Below are 26,785 nucleotides of genomic sequence, written 5' to 3'. Positions count from 1 at the left end.
AAGAACTGAACCACAGAAATACTTTTCAATTCAATGGGAAATACAATAGTACTATCCATGAACAAGCAGGAAGATATGAATTTGGATCTCCTGCCATGCAGGTAACTACCCCAACCTATCTCATACCGTCCATGGGGTGCAAGAGTGGGACAGGAAGATATGAATTTGGATCTCCTCCCCTGAAGGTAACCACCCAGTCCCACACCCCATGGCTGGTGTGAGATGGTTTGGGGTGGTTACCTGCAGGGGAGGAGATCTGAACTTGGAAGATATTGCTTGAAATCAAGGTAGTCTTATTTCAGAAATTAAACTTGCTGGAATGGGATTTAAGTCTTTATTTACTTTCTTTATTTCATAGTAGTGGATTCTACACAGGTTTCTATTTTAAGAGTTGTTTCTCGTTGAGAGTTCAACTCCTAGTTGGTTAAGTCCGTTTAGTTTAGTTGCAGTTTTGCAATTTAAATCGTTGTAATGGAGACAGTAGACATATCTGAAGTTTTGAAATATAGATTGCTTTTCTGCAACTTCCGTTTTATCTCTCGCGTCCAGCTTGAACAATATCAAGTTACCATTTCCATGCTACATCAGAAAATAGGGCAGCAAAAAAATGTTAAAATCTTCAGTAATGTCAAACCTGTAGAGCCAGTGGCAGCTACCAAATCTAGCTTAAAGATGTACTTGCTTCCATATATCAGAGGGCTTTGCTTAATGGTTTAGCAAAAGAAGTGGCTTTCTCAGAAAATCAAAAACATAGGAATCCTCCTCTAGATTTGTTATATTAGTTCCCCTCCCCCCGCTCCTTTTTTTTTACAAACCATGTTAGTGTTCCTTTCCCCCCCCCTATTTCCTCCCCACAATATACAATTATCCAAAAAAAATTATATAAACAGAAGACCTAAATATATTGAACATAAGGGAGAAGAAAGGCTCCCAAGGAAAGAAGCAAGAGGTGGAGCATATCAGCATGTTGCCTGATTGTTATGGAGGGGAATGTTTTGAATGGAGGAAATGCAAAATTTGACTGAGTCAATGATTCTTTCACTGAGCCATTGGACTCAACATGCCATATCCGGAGCAGTACTTCAGTTGTAGTTTTCTGAGAATCTCAGCGTACTTGCCATCAGTAGAGAATACTTCACACCATATCTTCTGCATGTCTGTTTTGGCAGTCAATGCAAACACGTTAGACTGAGAACCAACATATGAACACCTTGCATGAAATGTGGGTTCAGTACACTCAGGCACAAACTCTTGTTGCATACATTCTTCACAGAGGAAGGAGACTTTTACAAAATCTAATTATTAGAAATAGTTTTCCACAAAAGCTCTAAATATCCCAATTTTCTACTTCTGCAAACTAAGCAGTCAGATCATTCCATTTTGAAGTATCACCATATCAAAACAAAGCTATGGGGAAATTCAAAAAGGGCAAAAAAAATCATCCTGGTGGGAATAAGTTCAGCCTAGGTACGTCAAATCATTAAAGGGAAGAAGTCCAGAGACTGATTCTCACCATACTTCAAAGTTCAACCAAAGCATATAACATATCTCCTTGTAGGATTTCTATTAACAGTGTGGGGGAATCATTATGAAAAACATTGCAGGGAGCCTATTGTTCCTTGTGTAATTTATCACAATTGTATTTTCATCCTTTTCTTTAATTTTATTTCATTGCTCTCTCCAATAGGTGCTTGAGAAGTTCTGAAAACACCAATGCATTTTTACGACAAATTAACTCCTGCTTGGAAGTACTGTCACATGGATTCTTCCCCCGCCCCCCCAACAAAAAAAAAAGTGTTTTCCTCCCAGTTTTTGTAAACTAATGTTGTTTAGGGTGTTTATCATTTTGATATGGAACATAGAATTTGATTTATATACATTTGTCAGTCGGACACACAAAAAGGCAATCTACAGTTCTCCCAGAAAAAGTTATAATGCAACCAAGTAAGCATACCAGCCCTGTCTGAGGCAGAGAGACACATGATGATCATGTCAAATCGTGCCACTTTGATCAAGTTATTCAAAAATTGGACTGCAAGCTCAGTTTCGGTCCTGTAATAGGACTAAAAATCAAACCTTGAGGAAATACATAATGCTCCGGAAAGAATAATCAGAAGAAGAAATCCTCCACTTACATGAAAAAGGTGGCTATACACCTTATGATATCAATCAGTATCGGAGCAGACAGTGTATTTTTGAACAATTGTGGCAAGGTCATTGGTGATACACCCTAACCAAACCAAAACAATAATAAGTAGTAAAAATTTTGGAAAAGGAAATATAACATAAGGTGCAGGACAGACAATCCTAAAAGTGTGTGCTTATTTATGCTAAAACAGGATAATCCAATCAAAACAGAACCTGTTGGATAATTTAACCCCCCCCCCCCCCTACACACACAAAAAACCAGTTTGCTCAAGATGGTCTACACTTTTTTTGGCGAGCCAAATGAAATAAGGGAGTTGAATGGGAAACAAAATGATTCAATGTTTACAATAACACAATTGTTTGAAATTGCTGCCTCAAAAGATTCCCTACCAATATAAGGCCCAACCCCATGGATGTGTTCATATGCATGCAGGTAGAGTAGCAGAAGGTACTGTAATAATACCAGAGCTTAGTAACCAGCACCAAAGATGGAGAAGATGAAGTGGAGAGAAAGAGGGGCTAGAGTGCAATGGAAAGGAATACTTTCTATCGCACACTAGCCAACTAATATATATTAATCCAATCACCTACTCTTAGAAGGAATCTACTAAGAGTGGAAGTACAGTTACAAAGTAAATAACCAACGTACTAAGCCCACGTACATAAGGGAACAATAAGGAAATAAAGGAATAAAGATTAAAGATAAAGACCACTAACTCGCTAAGCAAGCTATTAGACAGAATAATCCCACGGTACACTGGTCCATGGAAGTCCATGGACCAGCACCCACGATACACACTTTAACAGGTACCAAAATCCTTTTGTTCTGGGATGTTAAAAGTGTACATCTGGAGTTTACTGAACCATGTAGATGGCCAACATGCCCATTCTGATCATTGGAAAAACAGGGTACCACATGTCAAAACCACTTTCAAAAAAGTTTTTAAAACAATCATTCAAAGCATTATTCTGACACGTGGAATAAGTTATCTCTACCAAACCTTCCCACATTAGTACAGTGTTTCATACGCATGTCCCCAAAATTTGAGCACCGATTTAACTGCCACAAGGCAGATAAAAGACCATCATGGGCTGCTTTACCTAGTTAACCAGTCAAGGAAGCCTTTCCTCAATGGGTAATAGGTGGGTTATATCTGCCATGGCAGCTGCTGCAGTCAAGGACAGAAAGAGTATTATTGCCAAACCTTCAACAAACGAGCCTGTAGTGCACGATCACCAGATAGCCCTCTCCACGAAATCTCAAACTGGTATGCCGACTTCGGTGGTGTAATGTTTTTGGCAGCTCCAGCCACGGCTCGAGAAGCTGCTCTTGAAGCAAGTTCTTGCACTGACATCCTGAACTGTTATTTGGGGCCAATAGCAAAGCTTCTATGTTAAAGTTAGAGGACATTGTAGAATGAAACAAGAAGAAAGAAATAACACATAATTCCAGAGCCCAAAATGGCTTTGAAGGAGAAATTTTGTTAAATTACAAAAAATGGACTATTGCCATAGAAGCAGAAATTTCGGGGGGGGGGGTGGTGGGGGACAGGCCATAACGTTTTTTACTTGTACAAAGTAAAGTTTTTTAGATAGTAGACACCATTGGAGAAGGGTTGCACACTATCAAATTTTAATTTTGAATCCAACATTAGGGTAGCAGTTACTTATTTGCCACTTTGTGTGTTTTTTCCTTCTGGTTTGGGGGTGGGGGGACCTCTAAACACTCAACTGCAATAGGTGAACTTTCAGGTTCACCCAAATTTCAAAACTTTCCATGTGGCAGACATGGATAGCTGTGTGTAGGTCTATGATTAGATGTGATATAGAACATCAAACCCATCTCAGTATCTCACTGGTCAAGTTTCACCCTAAAAAAAGCAAGGGAAGTTCCTAAAATAAAAAAATTGCCATAGTGCTACAATGGCATTCTCATATATCTAGTGTCACTTGGCCGAAATGGATTTCCTCCAGCCGTGGCTACCTGGGCCCCACCTGTGAAATGACCAGTCCACCCCTGTTTTTGGGGTGGTTTCATAGCGCTGGACCATCCAGCTCCCGCCACACGGCTAGAGGAGTGCCAGATCCTCACTTGGCACTAACTTTTGTTGCACTTCCGTGTACTTGTCTGTGGCTGAAATTCTACTAGTGAGATTGGTGTGAGGTCTTCTATCACATGAACTCACTCCTTTTTTCATTATAATAAAAATAAAACGAAGGGCCGCTAGATGGTCAACCATGGTTCAAATATGGAAAAATACATGACCTCTACAGGAAGGAAAGATCTTGTGGTAAAACCTTAGCACTCTCCGCTGTGGAACTTAGGCTCACATGTTCTTGAGATCCATCAGGTTCTTGTCCCTCACTGCTGCTTCCATTCCTCATAGTTATATCAGGAGCTTTCACATTTTTCTCCTGCAATTGGGATTCTGACACTTCAATTATATATAGAATATTGTTCCAACATCATCAAATAGGTGAGTTTACTTATGTTTCTCAGAATACTATTGTCCAACCAATTCAAGTTTAACCAACCCATATATAGCCTGTACGTGGTTATTTGGCATAGGACCATAATGCTGAAACTAATGCCATGGAGAGGGAATGACCTGAGGAATACATTAATTTTTAGGGTCTGCAAAAACCCTTTTGATGAAAAAAACTACCGGCCATGAGAAATTCCACCTTAAATCTGAAATATATCATGCAGGGCCCCAGGCCTGGCATTTGTTAAATTCATCAATCGCCAATCCACACCTGCCCGAGCTGCAGACCCTACACACTGTTATTTTTGATAGGCCACACACAAAATGTTCTACAATTTTTTTGTTCTTTATTCCACAACATGCAAGTCCAAGTGGGACTTAAAGGCTTTGCCAAAGGAATATCAAAATTATTTTGTCACCTTGTTGTGATCCAATTCAATCTTTTGAGAGGTATTAGAGACCAAATGACCACTCCAAAGATCCCCTTTGACTTCAACTTGTGGTGCCCCTTGAATGGAGTTTTTTACCACTGTAGCAGCCTTCTTGAGAATATCCTGGACAGGATATTCCAAAAGATCAGCTCCATAGCAAATACTATTGATCACCATCAAAGTTTAATCAACAGAGCATTGGTTCAAGAAATTAACTTGGAAATTCTAGCATGTCCAGCACTAATAGAAAGCACAAAAATTTCACAAATGTGCTATCTGTTGAAAGTTGAAATAGAAGTTATAAGACGTTCACATATTGAGTTAATATCCTTTATGAATTTTTCAGGATGTAGTGTAAAATGGCCCTATAATCGGTGGTGTCTCTTACAAAGCAACTTCTTGCCTAGGTTTCAAATATTTAGCATCACCACAAATCAAACGTCGAGAATACCATAGACAGAAATAAAATATATGCTTCTTCCCAAGGACAAATGGCAGACATGAAAAAACAAACATCTAGATCTATGATGGCTGCCACATAGGAAAAAGGAGCTCCAGTTCCATGTAAACAATACGCAAGAAAGGAATACTACCCTAAAACAAATTGTCAAAAAGTTTCTCCCAGCTGATATTATCCTCCCTGCTGTATGTAGTGTTGAAAAACAAAGGATACAATAAGATTAAACCATGATGTTTTCAATTGGAACACTTTCAGTACCAAACAAATCAACAGATACAGCACATTAATACAAAAAGTACTGGACAATAAATAAAAGGATCAATAAGGAGGAGGCTTAGTCAAGATCCTCAATCAGCAAAGCAGCTTTCCATACTCTTGTAGATTGGATCAGGATTTTGGCGGTGACACTAGATAGAAGGGTGCAAAAAAGAAGCATGAAATAGGGGAAAAGGCTATTTAAACTACGCAAGTTGCACATACGCTTTGTTCAAATGAAGTTAACCCCACTCCCACAATGTTTCTTTTGGGTATTGCAAACATCCATATCTTAGACATCAATAATTTATCAATTTGTATCATCCAACCAAAGGGCTACATCTTAGACAAGCCATAATGAAAGCTTTCACTAATAAGACCACCATGATCATAGATTTATCGTTTAATACTCAAAGATTAAATAATTACCTTACATTAACAACATAATGAATTATCAAAGGGTCCAAATCATATTTCTTTCCCCCCCTTTTTGTGAAACCCGCAGTAAATTTGAACTTTTGGAACCTATGTGATTTCAGGTTCTGGTTCTGTGCCTATGCTAGCCTCAATGCTATGGGCAGCAACACATCAACTTCCTGTGTCTGGCATACTTTATTGATAGCTTGCAAAACCTTACTCTATCCTAGACCGGCTTGTAGGTGACAAACCCTTCTTGTATATTTATATATAGTAATCTTTATTTAAATAGTATAGAGGGGCACAATAGTAATTTATCTTTGTGGGACCCACATCCCAGTGAAGGATTCAGCTTCCCATAGTCTACCCTAGCTGACCTTCCTATTTATGTCATATGACATTACATATTTGACTTAAATATAGGCTGATTAAGTAATTAATTCTATAAAAATCAGTTTAGGAAAATGTTTCTTTAAAACTAATTCTAATTTGACTAAGGCAAACATGCCTTAGTTAGACTTTACTATATAAATACAAAAATTAGTTTAACTATTCATTTCTTATCTAAAAACTAAGACAAATCGACTCAGCCTTAGAACCTTGGAGAAAGAAGAGGAAGATAGGAGAAAAGAGAAGAAGAAAGAAAGAAAAGGAAGGCCTAAAGCTTGGAATTTGGAATTGGAACTCGGAAACCTCCATTAAAGGAACTTTGGAGCTTACCAACAAGATTGCTATCTTCACTCCCAACTGTTGTATCAGGTAAGCCATGATGTTACTGCTGTATTTTCCTTCTTCTTCTCCATTCTCTTATCTTCAATTAGATCTTAAACCCAATTCAGCCCTCAAACCATAGATTGGGTGAAATTGGACCAAAACCCTTAATTTTTTCTTGAATTTGAACCTGTTATGATTCTGGTTATGTGATAACCTGAATATTACCTTATTGTCTTTCAATTACAGCTGAATCATACAACCTATTAAACCCTAGAATGGTAGATTAGGTTAATTTGACCAATTTCCCAAATTAGTTATAGGTTTTGAATTAAATCAACCTAATTATGTTGACCCACCTTAAATTGGGTCTAAATTATGAATTCGGGTCCATGCATGTGAGGATCCATGCATTTGGAACAAAAGCCCCAATTTTGACTTGGCAGCCGGATGGAGTTGCTGGCCTAGGGGCGGTCATCTGGCCCTCTGGCAGTCTACATCCGGCTGCCCCTTTTTATGTGTTTGTTGGGCTGTTTTCTTAGGGTTTGACCTAGACTACTACCCTAACTAATATATGATGTTTCGATGTCTAATTAGGACTGTTTTACTCCATTTTTTGTGAGGATTACTTAGGCCTTTGGGTTTCTATCTGACTAAGATTATTAACTATCTCAGGTAAGGGGATTTTGACTTTAATTTCGGCGTGTTTGTGATAATTAATTTTGGTTTATTATGATTGGCATGTCATGCATCATATTAATAACACTGATCATGTACTTTTGTTAGCTTTAACTTCTTTGAATTAGATGTGCATGATTTTAGGTTGCATTTCCATATTGCATTTTGCATATATTACTTGATTCTTGGAATTTGTTATGATGATGATGTTGTTGGACAGAATTGCTGTATTATCTATTATGATTCATATGTCATCATGATAGTATGCATATGGTTAGGATTGGCATGAACCCGTGCTACGACCGTTATCAACAGGGGTTGAGGTGTTGGATAACCCATGGTAAGTCCTAAGGATAAATTCCGGAATGCCATTCACTGTCCCATGTTAGCGTGTGTACTCCGCTGTGGGAACAAATAGTAAGGTTAGTCATTGGGGGTCTGCTGGGGTCCGATGTGTTCATTCCGGAACTGGCGGGTCTTCACTGTAGTAGAATGGTTTCGCTCGGGTGACCAACGTCTGGTTATGTGTTTCCGGGACCGAGGCTGGCATTCTATTACAGTAACACTTATACCTCATGAGACTTAATACTGTTGTTAGAAGTATTCTTAGCTCTAGGTCATTCATCATGGACTATTTGCACTTGCTTGTGTGTTTCCCTTGCTGGGCTCAGTGGAGCCTACCCCTGTGGATATCCTTATTTTTCAGATGACAAGGTTACTTTTGGTGGTGGATGGGCGGCGCTGGAGTATGAAGTGCACGATGCTTCGTGCGCACGTGACGATTGCGCATTCTCTTAATCTTGGCCTGACAGTCCAGGCTATCTCCCCACTCTTTTGTGTTTATAACATTTTGTATAGTTATATTATGGTTCTTGTATAGTTTTACCTTGTGGTACTTTTGAGAACTATATAGTTGTATCACAAGCTTTATCCTTTATATAAATGAAATATCACTTAGACTTCTCTTATTACTGATGTTACCTCTATTATTTAAATTATTTCCGCTGCCTCTGATTACTGTATTTGTGAGATATGTTTGTAAATATGGTACTGCACTTGCGATCCTGGGGGATTGGTTGGATGTCAGAGACATCCAGTCACACTTGACCCCTATGAACCGGGCCGGGGTGTGACACTTTTGGTGGGGAAGAGCCCAACAAAGAGATGACAATCAGATCGTATGGAAGGAGGAGATGACCCGCCAACTGGAAGATGGTCTGCTGCATTTTTCCCCAGTCACTGGAGGGTTGGAGTTTATATATCCATTGACCTCCGAAAGAGCATGCTTTATTAGGATCCTTAACAGGTAAGAACTTGCAATTGGAGGATGTCATGAAGAGACGAAGGATTAATATCGCTTGTATCCAAGAGACTAGATGGAAGGGAAACAAAGCTAAGATGTTGGATGACTTCAAACTTTGGTATTCAGGAGACCACAGTAACAAAAGTAGTGTGGGCATAATAGTGGACAAAGATCTAAAGAATGACGTAGTACAGGTCAAAAGACTGGGCACCAGGATTATGGCCATCAAACTAGTATTGGAGAAAGAGATTGTCAATATTATTTAAGCTTATGCACCCCAAGTAGGACTGGATGAAAGTAGTAAGCGCCTTTTTCTGAAAACTCATGATGATCTAATGCAGGGTTTTGGCCAAGATGAATCAATTATCATTGGAGGGGACTTCAACGGATACAGGAGTGACCGTAGAGGTTATGAAGGAGTCCATGGAGGTTTTGGTATCAGGGAGAGGAACGAGGAAGGGACCTCAATCCTAGACTTTGCGGTAGCTTATGATCTTCCCATTGTGAACACCCTCTTTGACAAAAACAGAAGAGCACTTAGTTACCTATAAAAGTGGGAACCATGCCAGCCAAATAGACTTCTTCCTTACAAGAAGGACAAATAGAACGTTGTATACGGACTGTAAGGTCATCCCTGGGGGGAGCTTAACCACCCAACATAGACTGGTGATCCTGGATATGTACCTCAGTGTATAGAAGAGTAGAGAAAGGAACCTAAGTACCCTAAGATAAGGTGGTGGAAATTAACGGGGGAGTCTCTAAGGACTTTTACTGATATTGTGGTCAAACAAGGAAAATGGAACTTTGAGGGAGACACTAATGTGATGTGGAACAAGACGATGACATGTATTAAGAGGGCAGCCAAAGATGTGCTAGGGGAAGCAAAGGGTAGTCGTCAGGCCCCTAGGGAGACTTGGTGGTGGAATGATGAGGTCTAAGCAGCCATTAAGACCAAGAAAGAGTGTTTTAAGACTTGGCAAAGGACTAGAGAAAAAGATGATAAAAAGAAATATAATGATGCAAGAAACGAAGCTAGGAAGATTGTGGGGTTGGCTAGGGCGAAGAAATATGAGGATCTTTATACCAACCTAAACACTAAAGAAGGATAAAAAGCTATTGATAAGATAGCTAAGATCAGAGAAAGGAAGAGTAGAGATTTTGATCAGGTGAGGTCCATCAAGAGTGTTGGTGAGAGATGAGGACATTGTGAAGAGATGGGATGAGTATATCTGTGACCTACTAAATAGAGATAGGTCGAGTAGAAATGACCCAGATGATTACAGTTTTCAGCAAGACGCCACACGTCATAGACACGTAAGAAAGATTAGTGTGGCGAAAATTAAAGAAGCCTTAAGAAAGACAAAAGCAGGCAAGACTCCAGGCCCAGACGAGATTCCAATAGAAGTGTGGAAAACCCCGGAGACTGTGGGGTTTCTTGGTCGACTAATCTATTTAACAGAATTTTGAACACAAGGAAGATGCCAGATGAATAGCGGAGAAGCATTCTAGTCCCAATCTACAAAAATAAAAGTGATATCCAAAGTTGCAACAACTATAGAAGTATTAAGCTTATGAGTCACACTATGAAACTATGGGAGAAGGTTATTGAAACCCGTTTAAGAAGAGAGACTCATATCTTGGTAAACCAGTTCGGCTTTATGGCAGGTAGATCCACGACAGAAGCTATCTACGTATTAAGGAGGCTCATGGAAAGATATAGAGAAAGCAAGAAGGATCTCCATATGGTCTCTATTGACTTAGAAAAAGCTTATGATCGAGTTTCTAGAGATTTAATCCAGCGTGTCCTAGTGAGAAGAGGAGTTTCTAGCAAATATGTGGATGTTATTAAAGACATGTATGAGGGCGTGGTGACTAGTGTGAGATCTGTGGGAGATCATGGAAGAATTCCCAATTACGATTGGGTTCCACCAAGGATCAGCCTTAAGCCCTTATCTTTTTGCGCTTATCATAGACGATTTAATTAAGAGCATTCAAAACGAGATCTCGTGATGTATGCTCTTCGCTGATGATATCGTTTTGGTGGATGAGACGAACGAAGGAATTAACTCTAAGTTAGAGCTTTGGAGGTCAACATTGGAAACAAGCGGCTTTAAGATTAATAGAACAAAGACGGAGTATATGATGTGTAATTTTAGTCACACTCTGATGGATACTGATATGGTTCGAATTGAGGATAGAGAGATACCACAAAGTGACTATTTTAGATATCTAGGAGCAATCATAAGTAAAGAAGGTGGCATAGAGGATGATGTTTCCCAGAGAATTAAAGTGGGATGGATGAAGTGGAGAGGTACGTCTGGAGCAAGGTTCGAAAACTCGGGTCTCGGAGCCATCTCGGCCCAGCCAAAAACTGAGTTGGGCCAAGATCTCGCCGAGTTTGTGCACTTTTTTTTTATTTTCCGACTCGGAAGCCCATCTCGGTGGGTTTTAGACCTCTTTTGGGTCTGAAAATTGGTATACAGCCTATTTTAGGCCATTTAAACACAATGGCATTATCAGATTTTGCAAAAACTTTGTCCAAATAGGACTTTTACATCGGACCCTTGGTTGGTAGGAGAAGACGTATTAAAATAGCATACTATATACATTAATGACATAATTTATGTATATAGGACTCAAACAAAACATTCAATTAATAGGAAAACAACTTAATAAGCATTACAAATGTTAAAGTGAATAAGTGATACATCAAATTGCTCAAGCTTAACAATGTTACAAGTTACAACTATCATCACATAAAATTAGATTGAATCACATATTCATTCCCCATTTGTCCCACATAATCTTCCCATGACATATTGTTGCTCCACTGTTGCAACAACATTCATATAAGAGTTCTCATCCACATATGCCAAGACCCCTATCCTAGGGTATAGCTGTTCCACAGTGGCGTTAGACCGTTACTGTGAAGGTTCATATCCACTGCTTATGCTACTGTCATATTGAGGAATGTATGGGACTGGGAATGTGGACCCAATGCCAGACTCACTGCTTTGATAGTCATACGTATGTGTTGACTGGCCAAACTGGCCATAGGCACTATATTCAGAACCGGTGCTCTACTGGCCATAATCATAGTGATGATGAGGTTGATATGATTGCCACGACTGATGCTCACTACCAGTATCCATAGTCATGCTTCCAAAACTTGCTAGCATGGTGTTCATACTCGTGTCATCATACTGAGGTTGATTGTGTTTGCGACCCGTCCTTCTCTTGTACGTTTTTCTGTGGCCACTATGGTCTTGATCTTGTGTGGCATGTGTAAACTGAGACTCACCTGTGAAACGCACAGGGTCCTCCTGGGTTCCCACTTCATGCTGGTATTGCTCGCGCATCCCCTCATGACGATCATCATAATAACTACCACTCTACATGCCACCACCACCACTACCACCAGCATCACCACTGATAGCATCATCACCACCAGCAGGATCATCACCATCACCATCACCATCATCATCATCATCATCAGGAACAGTTCCTGTTGCATCCTCAAAAGGTCTCGGTGACTGAGAATGTGCACGCCCCTTTTGCGACATATAATCGTCAACATCTGTACCTGTTACGGACGCAATGGTGGAGTCGAGCCTACCTCCAAGCTCATCCATCTCTGATGCACCACGATCCCTCACCCACTGGAATAGGGGATCCTCATCATCATCAGAGTCCTCCTGAAATATGTTGGCTAGCTCGATGGGATCTTTGTCATTGTTCTCAAATTCTTCACGTATGTGCCTCATCCTTAGTCTCATATTATAATGCACATACACCAGCTGCTCCAGTCGTTGACTACCCAATCTGTTTCGCCTCTTTGAGCATATCAATTCGAATGTACTCCAATTGCGCTCGCACCCAGAGGATGAACAAGTTTGTGAGAGCACTTTGATTGCTACCTTCCTCAGGTTGGGTGAACTTGTACCATAAAGCACCCACCAGTTAGCTGCGTTATAAACATAGAATATTAAGAATATGTGCATTTTAAAAGGATAAAATTATAATTCATAAATGTAATGTCATGCCAAATTGCCACCTACCAGGGTCTGACTTCTGTCTACCCATTACTGCAGCTTTTCGACTGAAACTTGCTGAGGCCTCTCTGAAGAATTTGATCTATTTTCATTTTAAATTTCAATCATTTACTAACTACCAAAATACCAAAGTCCATAGTCTCACCTCATCATTGCAGTCGGATTGTGTCTTGGGATTGACCTCCAACTTCTCAATAACAGTTTCAACTGCCAGTAACAAATCCGTGTCCAGTCCAAGATTATGGGAGTACTGGTACTACTTTGGATTCAAATAGTATGCTAGTAAAGGGGAAATCACAAATATAAGTTGTTAGTGACTTAATACTTTCGAGTTTTGAATATGTAAATGTAAAAACTCATAAAAAGTGTAAAGTATGTTGAAATGTTGAACTCACCAGCTTTATGCAAGGGATGACTCACGTGCTTCTCCCATCGCTCATCAATGATGTTAATGTATGAGCGAGTACTTCGGGGTATTGCAGCTCGGACCATTTCCTTCATCTTCTGCAGGGCAGCATATATGTGGGGCAAGGTAGGCTTCTTCTCCGTGTCAACCATCCTTAGTACTGCCACCACTGGCTCTAATATGGCAACAACTTTATACAAGTCCTTCTAAAATTGATCACTTGCAATGGTCTGTTGTGCTGCCTTCCCTTCTTCTGTCCTAGAACTTGGCCAACTAAACCATTGGTCACTTGCAAACATTGACCTCAGACCTACCACTTTCGTCTGAATGCTCTTCAATGCAATGTAATTGGTGGCAAATCGAGTGACACCAGGCCTCACTAAATCCCCTTGCATTTTTCCCTCATCATGGCTAAAACATAACCATGGTTATACACAAAGGTGGTCACTTGCCTTGCCCTATTGACCACACCAGCCACCAAAGTTTTTTTCCCCATGTCCTTCAGCATTAAATCAATAGAATGGGTTGCACATGGAGTCCAAAAGAGGCGGATCCTCTTACTCTTCTTGTTCATCAATTTCTCTCAAGCCTTATTAAAATTAGAACCGTTATCCGTCACAATTTGGATAACGTTCTTTGCTTATATATCTTCCTCCACCACTTGCTTCAGTAGCTTATACAAGTATGATGCATCCTTGACATGCTTTGATGCATCAACAGACTTCAAGAAGACAGTCTTCCCATTACAACTCACCATGAAATTTATAATGGACTGTCTAGTAGGTCCAGTCCAACCATCAGCCATAAGAGTAACCTCATATGTGTCCCACCTTGGCTTCAGACCCTCTGTGTACTCTTTCAACTCCTCTACCTCTTGAGGCAAATATACATTATTCAACTCATATGGTGTAGGCCCCTTCCATCCTGGGCCAGCCCTCCCTGCAACGTCAAGGAATGCATTATAATATGTTCCTTGTGCTACATTAACTAGAATGCCATTGTATAGCATGAACTTGCTGAAGGCTTTGCGTGCTTCCTCTTGTTTACCACCAAACACTTGCGGGATGGTTGGCTGAAAGGCATCTTGTTGCCTAAAGGTAGATGGATCCTACTCAAAAATGGTATCTTGGGAACGTGCTCGTAGTCGGGCTTAGGGCTGTGGGATATCTCTTATGCCAGTGCTTCTCCTCCTCTCATCTTGTTGCACTGGTGCAACTGAGCCAGATCCATCAGCTCCTCTTGCTTACTCATATGCTCTTATATACTCAAAATGAAAATTTTGCCTACTCTCTGTCAAAGTCTTCTGATAAATCCTCCATTCAGCTTCTGATTTGAACTCACCAGGTGTAGGCTTATATTCAATATCATCTCCTACTCCTCCACGGATCTCTACAGCAGGCCTCTCTAAAACTACCTCATCAAAAGCTATTTGTTGTCTTTCCCTCTCATCTTTCTTTGTTCGTACTCCTCTCAAGTTTTGTGCCATTGCCAGTTTCACTTGGCTCGGAGCATTTCGGAATTTGGTAACATCCTTGCCCAGACCAGACCAATGTTCCTTTAACCTAGTTGCTCCTCCAGAATTTAGAATCTTTCCACAGTAGTTACACTTTGACTTCTTTTTGTCCTTAGACATCGGGACTCCATGTAGCCATGCTATATCCCCCATTGTGTAAGAAATATCTTATTTTTTACACTGTTACATAAAAAAACATGTATTAGTAACTATTACAGACTTAAAGTAAGGTATTAAACACTTAAAGTATTGTATTCATAACTATTGAACATAATATGAAGGTACTAGAACAATCAAATACCTATCTCTTATTTATTCCCTAACCCTAGTATTTATTTCTAAATTAAAAATAATATTTACAATTTTTATTAAAAATAATTATACCTTCAAATATAAAATATTATAACATAATGATGTATTTGACATCATTTGAAGTTAGACATTATGTACAAATGTTGTGCATAATTTTCCAACAAAAACAGGTATTTTTTCTTAATTTTATATATTTTTTAACTATTTTAATAATATTATTATTAAAACTGAAAAAAAATATTTTTTTTAAAGGGTGAAAAAAAAATGACTCCAAGAGGCTGTAGAGCATGCAAACTTGTCTAACATATATCAAAATCACATCCAAACAATAAGTATTTATCCTACTTTTTTTTATTTCTGTTTTGAAAAAATTTATTTATTTTTCCAAAAATTATAATAAAAAATATAATAACCCAAAAAAATTCAACCTCCATCAAGTGATAGATCGGCCAAAGTTGTGTAACATAACTCAAAATCACATGAATCTACCAAGATTTCATCAAATTTTTTTGAAAAAAATAGATTTAGGGAAAATAGGTTACCTTTCAAAAATCCTTCAAAAACTTGATCAATCTTGCAAAAGTGAGCTTCAATCTTCAGTTTGGCAGCAAAATCAGCTTCCAAAGCTTTAAATCCAAGCAAAAAATAAAAAAGGGAAGAGAAGAGAGAGCAAAATAGAGTAAACACCCCCTCTTGACAGAATCTCGCAGAGTTCTGTCGAGATGGGGTGTTTAGATAAGTTAAATGGGTCATTTTGGCCCAAGCCCATACCCGGGCCGGCGAGATTTTGAATTTTTTGTTCCTGTTTTTAACATAAATTAGAGACCCAATCGAAACGAGATATAGCCGAGATCTCGGCGAGAAAGTGTAGTTTTGTCTCTCGTAGGTCATCTCGACTCGGAAAATCGAAAAACCGAGAATCTCGGCGAGATCTCGCGAGATTTCGGACTATGGTCTAGAGTGCTGTGTGATCGACGTATTCCTTTAAAGCTTAAAGGAAAGTTCTATAGAATTGTGGTACTGATAAGCTTTGTGTAGCAGAGATGAGGATGTTAAGATGGATGTGTGGTAAAACAAGGAAGGATAAAGTACAGAACGAACGTATTAGAACGGATGTGGGAGTCGCCCCGATCAGTGACAAGCTCCGAGAGCTGCTTAAGGTGGTTTGGTCATATTCAACGGAGGCCTAGGGACGCCCCAGTAAGGAGGAGTGATATGATCCCGATTGAAAAGGAGCTAGGGGCAGGCCTAAAAAGACCATAAGAGAAGTGGTGAGGAAGGACATGCATAACCTAGGTCTTGTACCTAGTATGACTTCGGACAGGGCCTATTGGAGGGCAAGGATCCAGATCACAGACCCCATTTAGCTGAGATTCTCCTATCATGCTGGGTTAGGCTTCTTTCCTCTCACTATCTTTCATCTTTCACTTGTCATTTTCCACTTTCCATTTTGTATCTAGTGTCATATTGCATCTTTCCTCAGTTTCCATTTCTTCTTTCATATTGCATCCCCTGTTAGAACTTAGTTTTCTTTTGTTGTGTTTGGATCCATGTAGCAAACCCCATTAAGTTGGGATAAGGCTGAGTTTGTTGTTGTATTTTTGGTAACGTGTTTTTTTTTTCTGATAATCAGTCTAATACAATATTATGGATTAGAAACAAGTAGTTAGACAAACCAAGCCAATTACGACTTACTATGTGTAGCAAGAGCTTAGCTAGACAAGCAATTGATGTAAGGATTTGAATTCAATGATCAAGGACCCCAACTTGGAATCCACCTTAAAAAAATGGAGGGACAAAGAGACAGACAAAGACAGACAGAGAGAGAAAGATGAGGTAGGAAAGGAAGGGAGGGAGGACTATATTTAGTTGGTTTTTGATATGCTTAAAGGGATGTATTCTCTCTCCAGCAAACCACCCTTTCATCGATTTTAGACATCGAAGTGGAGAATTCATTCATAACAAGCCAATTCAAATTATTATCCCAAGCCAAGGAATTTAGGAAATGCATGATCTAGTAAAAAATGGACTTCTAGAGGCTAAGATTTGGGTACCCATGTTATTTTAATGTCAAATATTTAATCAATAATACTGAACATTTTATTGCCTCATGGCCATGGAATACTGTTATACCATGCAATAAACCAAAATGTACAAGCAACACACATTGCAGATCCATAATCCCCCACAAATGACTAACATCAGGGCATAGTTCCATGTTCTTTTGACATCATTATGATAAATATTTTCTGTTCCTCGTTAAAAAAGTTGGGAAAGAATGGTTGGGAACTTGGGAAGACAAGTGTTTGGTCTAACCGAAATCTATTGCCAGTTTGCCACTACGAAGCCAACACTTTAACCAAATACATTATACATCCATGTGCAAAAAGTTTGATATGGCAGATAGAAGGAAATAGAATACACAAAAAAATCCAAAATGCATCATTGGTTCAGTGTTCACCAAACATAAAAGAAACTAAGAACATCAACATCTTCAATATGCCACTAATACCATGGGTAACAAATACAACAAGGTAGTATCATACAAATGATGAGGGAAATACACAATTGACTTCCAAGTGATCGACTTATTTAGCAAACCTCTTCATTTCATACACAATATCAATACTCAGTAGACTGCACTACGCCACCTCCTCAAGGAAGCTAGATGATTAAAATGAGGGCCTAAATGGTTAAAAGTGGAGGTACATGCAACACATATACAGGAAAAATCCCACCTTCATTTCTATAGGGGCACAAGCACCAGCATCAAGTGCTTACAAGTTCCTAACCATCTGTTATAATATCAAGAGTTAACAACCAGACTAGAGGAAAAAGAAAAGGAGGAGAAAACACAAATCCCGAGAGAGAATGGGACCTACGTTAGAATAGAATGTTCTCACACATGTCAGCTACTTTGTATTTATAATTAAAAAAAGGACTTTTGGACAGAACCGCCCCTACACCAAACCAACATAATGAAAACAAACTAAAATAAGACATCAAAAAGACCTATCTGCCCCTCAACTTACATTTCAACACTCCCCCGTCAAGCTGGAGTATATATATCACCCATGCTCAGCTTGTTACAACAAGACTGAAAACTAGGGGCAAACAAGGACTTGGTAAACACATCAGCAATTTGATCGGATGAAGTGACAAACAGTGTCTCAATCAGTTTCTTCAAGACTGCACTGCGAACGAAGTGACAATCCACGTCAATATGCTTAGCCCTCTCATGAAAGAAAGGGTAACTAGCAATGTAGATGGCTGCCTGGTTGTCATAAAACATCTTCATAGGAGTCGGAACTGGAAACCCCATCTCAAGTAGGAGAGATCTAACCCACATCAACTCTGCAGTAGTATGAGCTATAGCTCTATACTCTGCTTCAGCACTGGATCTGGCAACAGTTGTCTGTTTCTTGCTTCGCCATGTAACCAAATTTCCTCCAACGGACGTACAATACCCTGTGGTAGACCGACGATCACTAGACGAACCTGCCCAATCTGCATCAGAATAGGCAACAAGCTCAATGAGTCTATTGGGACTATGAACAAGCCCCTTCCTCGGAGCACCCTTCAAATGCCAAAGAACCGGAATAGCGGCATCCCAATGAGACTTACAAGGGGATTGCATGAACTGACAGAGAACCCCAATTGCATAAGATATATTCGGTCTAGTGACAGTCAAGTATAAAAGTTTTCCAACTAAGCTTTTGTAGGAGTGAACATCCTTAAAACACTCACCATCATCAGTGCCAAATCTTTTATTTGGATCCCTAGGAATTCTACTGGTTTTGCAGCAAGCATACCAGTTTCAGTCAAAAGATCCAAAACACACTTTTTTGGTGACAGGCTGATCCTCTTTTTGCTTCTGATGACCCCAATCCCAAGAAAATAATGAAGTTGGCCCAAGTCTTTAGTCTGAAAATGCTGTTGTAAGTAATCTTTCACCTCCCTGATCTCACTCTCATCATTTCCTGACACAATGATGTCATCTACATAGACAACAAGAACAACCAACTTCTCTCCTTGGCGACGAACAACCACAGAATGGTCTAAGAAACACTGGGAAAAACCAAAGTCAGTCACAATGGAACTAAATTTCTCAAACCATGCCCGAGGAGATTGTTTCAGCCCATAAATGGCCTTATGCAGCCTACATACACGTCCACTATTCTCCCCTTGAGCAACATACCCTGAAGGTTGCTCCATATAGACCTCTTCAAGTAACTCACCATACAGGAAAGCATTTTAATGTCCAACTGATATAAGGGCCAATCAAAATTCACAGCCATAGAGATAATGAGACAAACAGAATTCAGCCTAGTCATAGGAGAAAAGTTCTCAAAATAATCCACACCATAGGTTTGGGAATATCCCTTAGCAATTAGACGGGCTTTTAGCCACTCAACAGACCCATCAAAATGATACTTAATAGTATACACCCAACGACACTTGACCAAGTCTTTACCAGGAGGTAAATCCATAAACTCCTATGTATGTCGAGTCAGTAAGGCATCCATTTTCGCATCCATGGCTTTCTTCCAACCAGAGAAAGCAAGAGCCTCAGTATGGGTGCGAGGAATGGTATAGGCAGACAGGGAAGTAGCAAGACTATGAGAGCAGGATGGAAGGCGAGACAAAGAAACAAATTTTTCAATGGAATAAGTAACCAGAGATTTTTTAGTGCATTAATGCTTACCTTTCCGAGTGGCAATAGGTAAGTCATCAGGATCCAAATCAGCTGGTAAGTCAAAAAAAGCAGGTAAACTTGGATCTCCACCAGAAGTTGAGGAAGGTACAGGAAGCGATGTAGATGGACCAGCATTATCTGTATCGAGCTGCCCAATGTGCCTCTTGCGCCTATACACCTGTAGTAGAGAAGTAGACATAGGAACAATAGCCGGAATGGGAGGAGGGTCAGACACAGCTAACGGATCACTAGACACAGTGGGCTGACCCGAAAAATAAGATGTACCTTTAAAGAAGGTGACATCCGCACTAACAAACTGCCTCCGAGTTAGAGGGTCATAACACCTATATCCTTTCTGGGTCCTAGAGTAACCCGGGAAGATGCATTTGGTTGACCGAGGACCTAATTTATCATCAGGAGATGAATGTTATGAATAAAACAATGTTAACAAACACGCCCAAAAACTCTAGGAGGCAAGGTGAAAATCGATATTCTAGGAAATAAAATAGAAAAAGGAGATTTATCTGCAAGGACAGATGAAGGCATTCAATTAATAAAAAAAAAGCAATAAGAACTGCATCACACCAAAAATGTTTGGGCACCTGCATATGCAACATGAGAGCCCGGGCAACCTCAAGTAAATGTCTATTATTTCGTTCCGCTACCCCATTTTGTTGAGTATAGCAACAACCAGTTTGATGAATCATTCGGTTAGCAACACAAAAAGAAAATATCTCATTTTGAACAAACTCCTAAGCATTATTAAACCGAAATTTTTAATAAAAGCATTAAACTTGGTCTTTATTTCATTGCAAAAACTTTAAAATACATGTAGAAATTCAGACCTATCCTTTAAAAGATACAGCCATATAGTTCTAGAATGGTCATCTACAAAAGTGACAAAATATAAAAAATCATGTCTATTATTTGCACGACAAGGACCCCACACATCGGAATACACTAATGAAAATAAGGACGGACTACGGGACATAGTACTTTATGGATAAGTAGCACGATGATGCTTACCCAACTCGCAGCCCTCACACTTTAACATATCTAAAGATTTAAACTACGGAAACAAAACCTTTAATCAAGACAAAGATAAATGGCCTAGCCTACAAGGCCATTGGAAAGGGAACACTCCACCAACAGTAGTAGCTGTAGACAGAGTAGCACCATTCAGATAATACAGCCCATTCTTCTCACACCCTCCACCAATCGTCTTCCTCGTGTGAAGATCCTGAAAAATACAGTGAGAAGAGAAGAATGTCATTGAGCAGTTCAAATTTTTGGTAAGTTGGCTAACTGAAAGAAGACTTAAGGGAAATTGAGGAACATGTAATACAGAAGCAAGAGAAATATTGGAATTAAGACAAACAATGCCATGCCTAATAACAGGGGTGGAGGAACCATTGGCCACAATAACAGGAGTGTGAGAATTAGATGAAATAGAACTAAAAACAGATGACTTACCAGTCATGTGAGCGGAAGCCTCCGAATCAATGATCCAAGGTGTGGAAGTGGTGGGAAAAAAAAAGCAGGTGTACCTACAGGAGCCAGTGTGGCAATGAAAGTAGATGCCCCAGTAGTGGAAGTGGATGACTAGAGACTCTTTATACGGCGCATCAGCTGATGAATCTCATCACGAAGGTTGGTAGATGAATCTCCCACGGCTGAACCAGGTTTAGTATCACTCGGAGCAACTAGATCAGAACCATCTTCAGGGGCTGCATGATTGGGCAAGTTTTGAGCCCATTCTGGTTTCCCATGCTTGGACTAGCATGTCTCAACAGTGTGATTTGTCTTCCTATAATATGAACACAGCCGGGCAGCCTTATTTATATGTTGTCCACCTGAACCACAACCACCAAAACCACATCCTCCCTCTGAACCACGGCCCCTGGTAGTAGTAAAAGCTGAATTCTCCTTGGGGTTAGTGTCAGGCTCGGAACTAGGGGAAATTATGAGCTGCAATCTAAAGTATCATTCAAAGTAGGAACAGATTCACCAGCAAGTAGATGCCTCTTTACAGTCTTCAGACTTAGATTCAAACCAGCCAAGAATTTGGAGACAAAAAATTCGTTTCTTTGGGCCTTCAACTTCTCAATATCAGTAGTGAGTGGCTGGAACATATTTAATTCTTTAACCATGCCCTTAAAGGCACTATAATACTCTTGGAGAGATTTGTCAGATTGTTGGAATTGAAACAGCTTCTCATAGAGGTCATAAATCTGTGTCATACTCTTCTCTTGAGAGTAGGTCTCCTTCAAGTCATCCCGCACTCCCTTTGCGGTGGTGTGAAACATGACATTGGCAGCAATATCCGACTCCATGTTGTTCCATAACCAAATTAAGATAATGGCATTCTCCTTCACCCAGGTATGTAGTCCCTAGAATCGAATGGAGGAGGATCAGAGGTAATATAACTAAGTTTATCCTTAGCCATAATGTAGACACGGACAGCTTGTGCCCAAAGTAAATAGTTGGAATTCCCCTTCAGTTTTATAGAGGCGATCTGGACATTTACATTATCATTGGCGGTCTTCGAATCAGCCATATTAGACACACTCCAAGAACTTATAAGAGAACAAGTAAAATCCCAGGGCAGCAATCGACTTTAAAGAGAGTGAAGGAAATAGCAGCAAAAGAACCAGCTTCAAGGATAAAAGAATATGTAATCTGCAGTAGAAAGAAATAAGAACCAACCAGCAGCAAATCCACAGCCAAAGGAGCCAGCCAAAAAAATCGATAACTGGTCTTATGGGAAGAAGATCAAGTCCTTCAAACAAGCCCCATAACCAGCATATTGCAGTTGCAATTGAGCACCAGAAGCGACCTTCATCGTAGAACATCATAGAGTTGCAGACCTCCATCGTAGAACTCCAAAAAAAAAAATCCCAGAAGAGATTAATATTTATCAGGGACTTATTCTGAAATCAAAACTTGTAATCCCGAGTGTGGTTGATGTAGACGTCCAATCAGCAAATAATAGTAGGTATCTATGCAGTAAAAACACTCCATTAATTTATCGAAAGGAGTGGATTTAAACCATGGTAAGAGCAGCTATGGGTGGCTGCACACCACAAGAAGAAATCTGAAAAAGAAGATCAAAAGAGAATCGTTGAAAGCAGTCCAATCTGATTAGAAATCTCTGATACCACGTTATAATATCAAGAGTTCACAACCAGACTAGAGGAAGAAGAAAAGGAAGAGAAAACACACATCCCAAAAGAGAATGGGACCTGCGTTAGAACAGAATGTTCTCACGCAGGTCAGCTACTTTGTATTTATAATTAAAAAAAGACTTTTGGACAGAACTGCCCCTACACCAAACCGACATAATAAAAACAAACTAAAATAAGACATCAAAAAGACCTATCTGCCCCTAGACTGATATTTCAACACCATCCAAACCGTCGCATTATTATAAATAATCATAAGAGAAAATGGTGAAAATTTCAAAAGGTAAAATGGACAATTAGACTGAACCAGCCTTGGGATCCCCCAATCAAACGTCAGGGCTCATCTCCCTCACAGAACACCATACAGGGACCTTCAAGAAAGCAAAGATAAACATTGGATGTTATTAATGAAGATACTTGCAGAAATTCTCACCCTCTCATACAATCCTTTTGCCTCATTATACTGCTTCTTTAGCTCTTGGTTGTGGGGTTCCAGCCTCAGCGCAAACTCAGAATCTGTGGTTAGATAATCATATCAGATCATGTAAATTCATAATCATAACAATAATTAGAATTCTCCATGACACTAGCTAAGTTGTACAAAAAGTAAGTTTTTTTTTCTTTTTAATAATGGAACACATTAGATTTTGAAATCAGGAAAAAAAGATTCAGGTCTTGATATACCTTCCATGGATGCTTTATACTTCCCAAGTTCTTTTCGGGCTGTTGCACGCCTTGAATATGCTTTTACATAGCGGTCATCTAGATTTAAGGCTTCCGAACAGTCACTCTCAGCCTCTACAAATCTATAAAAAGGGCCAAAAAGAATTATGTTAAAGTCATAAGTCAACTGAAAGTTAATGGGAGGGGGGGGGAGAGAATTTTAAAATTTAACATCTAAGGTAAACAAAGGGCAAAACGGAGAGAAATAGAGGATAAAAAGAAAATAACTTTTCCAGAGGGTAAAAAATCTTGTACAACTTACTTTTGCACAATAAGATAGGGTCATAAAAATTCTGATTTGTGAAAGTAAAAACACATATAATAGAGTAGGTAAACACATCAGAAAGTACAACTAGCCTTTTCATTTTGAGGCAGGCCATGGCTCTGTTTGCAAAAGCAACAGCTGTAGGTGACAATGCAATGCTTCTCGAATAGCAATCAATTGCTTCTTTGAACTTCTTCTGCTTGAAATACTCATTGCCCTGTGAAAGGGGACAAAATGGCAAACCTTAGCCAATAGATAGGCTTACCCATTCATAACAAAACAAATCAACAGATTATATACAATACCAATTCCTTCTCCGAAGCTGCATCTGGAGAATTTTCTTCAGCCAAAAAGCCACTTGACATATGACTCATCGCACCAAAGTTCCTTGAAAAGTCATATCCGTGTGCATTATTTCTCAAATAATCCTCTGGTAAGATTTTGCCTGAGAGCTCTTGATCTCCGCCAAACTTTCCAGTATCCTGAGATGAAGACACCTTCATAAATGTTCATTAAAAAACATGAGTAATAAATCATCCACACAAAAAGTACTAGTAGTAGATGAGTAAAATGCTAAGTAAACCCACTAAAACTTTATAATAGCAGTATAAAGATTCAGAGTTTGGATGAGGAACTCAATTGAACGTCAATATTTAGTGAAATTTAAACCTGTGTTTTTCAATTAGCTTTGTCTCACAGATGACACAAATTCCAGTTAGAAAGTTGACTAGGCAATGTAGGCGTGCTTCACACTTTCCCTCAGTGTAAGAAAGCCCATAAAATAATAGAAACTACTGTTAGAAGAACCGAAATTGTACACCTAATATTTTGTATGAGTTGATTCTTTCGTTATTCCCAGCGATCTCGTAAGAGATATAAGTTGATGAAGATTAATTATCAAAACCAATGCAAACTGGGACATCTGGATTAACAGAACTTTGGTTCATGACAAACCACCATAACCAACTAATCAAGAATCAAGTTTGGAAATAAATTATTTGAAATCATAAGATGAGGGAAAATGAATTTGAAATAAGAATCCACTATGCTTGAAAAGTAATGACCACAAAAGTATATACCGTTGAGAAGCAAACACAGCTTTAATTACATACTGTTGCAAATATATGTGCAACTTTTTAGATTTAAGAAACATTTTATTCAACTTTCTTTCGCATTCGAATCAATAAAAATAATTTCTTATTACTTATTTCTATTAGTATTTTTTTCCTTTTTTGAAAATCATAGTTCTTCCGGTCTTGGAAATTGTTCTTAAATAGAGTCCATTTTGGGGAGGGAGTAGGATGCACAAGCATGAAATGAAGAGTTAAACCATAGGACTATAGTTTCATATCTTCCAACAAGATTCAGGTTATCTCTTTTGGGTTTTATTTTGACCTTTAGGTCTATTTTGTCACTTTTCTCCAGGTCAAGCTTTTTGGAGGCCATCACTTGTTCGTTTGGTGTGATTTTGGAACCCATTTAAAAGAGGCCTATTCATTTAACTTTCTAAAGAGATGAATGACTTCCGCGGTCAAGCTGCCTTGAATATAAGTCAGAGGGTATTGGACTGTGGTGGCATTTTTATTGTTCAGTCAATAGGAAGATTTAGTTAAATTTTGGCATTGGTATTTGTTTAAGTCAATGGGAAGATTTAGTTAAGCTTGGGATCCACTCTTTGGAGTTTCTAAATTCATAATTGGGTCAATATGCCTAAGTCTCAATTTCAAAATTAAGAATGCGAGTCTTGAGTCCAAATTGTAGCTCATATAGTTATCAGTCATTTCTCTTCTACTTCTATTATTGTATAGTGGATTCTCTTCTTAGTTCATAATCAAGAAATCAAAGGGAAGTTGGAATCTTGGCCCACTTCTCCTGGGACACTTCCCTCCCCTCCTATATTGGCAATGCCCAAAAGTATTTTCCTCAAGGGATATCCACCTTGATACTCATAATCCCACTGAAACAAGCAGGACAAACAAAATAAATAAATAAATAAATAAGAGTTGGAATGGGTTAGTTAGAGTTAGAATCTTCAAATTAGGGGTCAGGCTACTACAAAAGAATAGTGGGTTATAGTAATTGAAGACAACGAGCATAATGAACATGGAAAATTTAGGTGAAGTATATGGGTTACCACTTTTCTCTCTCCCTGAGCTTGAGTTTTCAACTTCTTGTCTTTCTCTTTGAACGAAAGCTCCCAATCTTGCAAGTTGTTCAAAAACCCTTGGAAATCCTGAGGGAGAAATGCAGGAAGTGGTGAGTCACTAACGCCACAATCACTTAAGAAAATTACAAATTTGGTGGATTTGAAGTCTAAACACATTGTTGTTTGCGTTAAAAAAGATAATCAATTTCTGCAGTTCCAACATATCATTTCACAAAATACATCAGCTTTCACCGCATGAGGGTTTTTATTTCCAGGAACCCATGTTATGAATTCACTCTGATATACATGTTATATTAGGCTTTATCATTATCGTATATCAAACTCTATACAGTGTAACTGAACTATATTGATCTGAGAATCAAACATGGAATCGAATGGAGAAGAAATAATGGATAACGATAGCATACCGGCACTGGATCACGATTGTGCTTGGTGGGAACCCTGGCCATGATTTTCCGGAAGTGTGGAATGGCAAACGAAATGAAATCTGAAAACTGGAATTCGATTTTTGGTCTTCCTGGGCGTACAAACTAAAATGTGGGCGCGAATTCCATGTTTCGATGTTTTCTAGCGGGGTCGA

The 26,785-nt window shown here is 39.1% G+C and overlaps 1 protein-coding gene across 1 annotated transcript; it reads right to left on the bottom strand.

Annotated features, from left to right (window-relative positions):
- Window positions 1–862: 862 nt before the first annotated feature.
- On the bottom strand, window positions 863–26,785 carry LOC122670081 (RNA polymerase II-associated protein 3-like). The gene is made up of 12 exons (XM_043867044.1): window positions 26,613–26,785; window positions 26,173–26,271; window positions 24,344–24,535; window positions 24,131–24,255; window positions 23,735–23,856; window positions 23,484–23,566; window positions 5,054–5,188; window positions 4,447–4,563; window positions 3,354–3,512; window positions 2,136–2,230; window positions 1,955–2,052; window positions 863–1,157 (listed from the first exon to the last, which is right to left on the bottom strand). The coding sequence occupies exons 1-12, from the start codon at window positions 26,652–26,654 to the stop codon at window positions 1,039–1,041; spliced, it is 1,386 nt and encodes a 461-aa protein (XP_043722979.1). The 5' UTR covers window positions 26,655–26,785; the 3' UTR covers window positions 863–1,038.

This window comes from Telopea speciosissima, chromosome 7 (assembly GCF_018873765.1).
Source record: "Telopea speciosissima isolate NSW1024214 ecotype Mountain lineage chromosome 7, Tspe_v1, whole genome shotgun sequence".
NCBI classification, from domain to species: Eukaryota; Viridiplantae; Streptophyta; class Magnoliopsida; order Proteales; family Proteaceae; genus Telopea; species Telopea speciosissima.
This window is presented reverse-complemented; position numbering and strand designations above follow the sequence as displayed.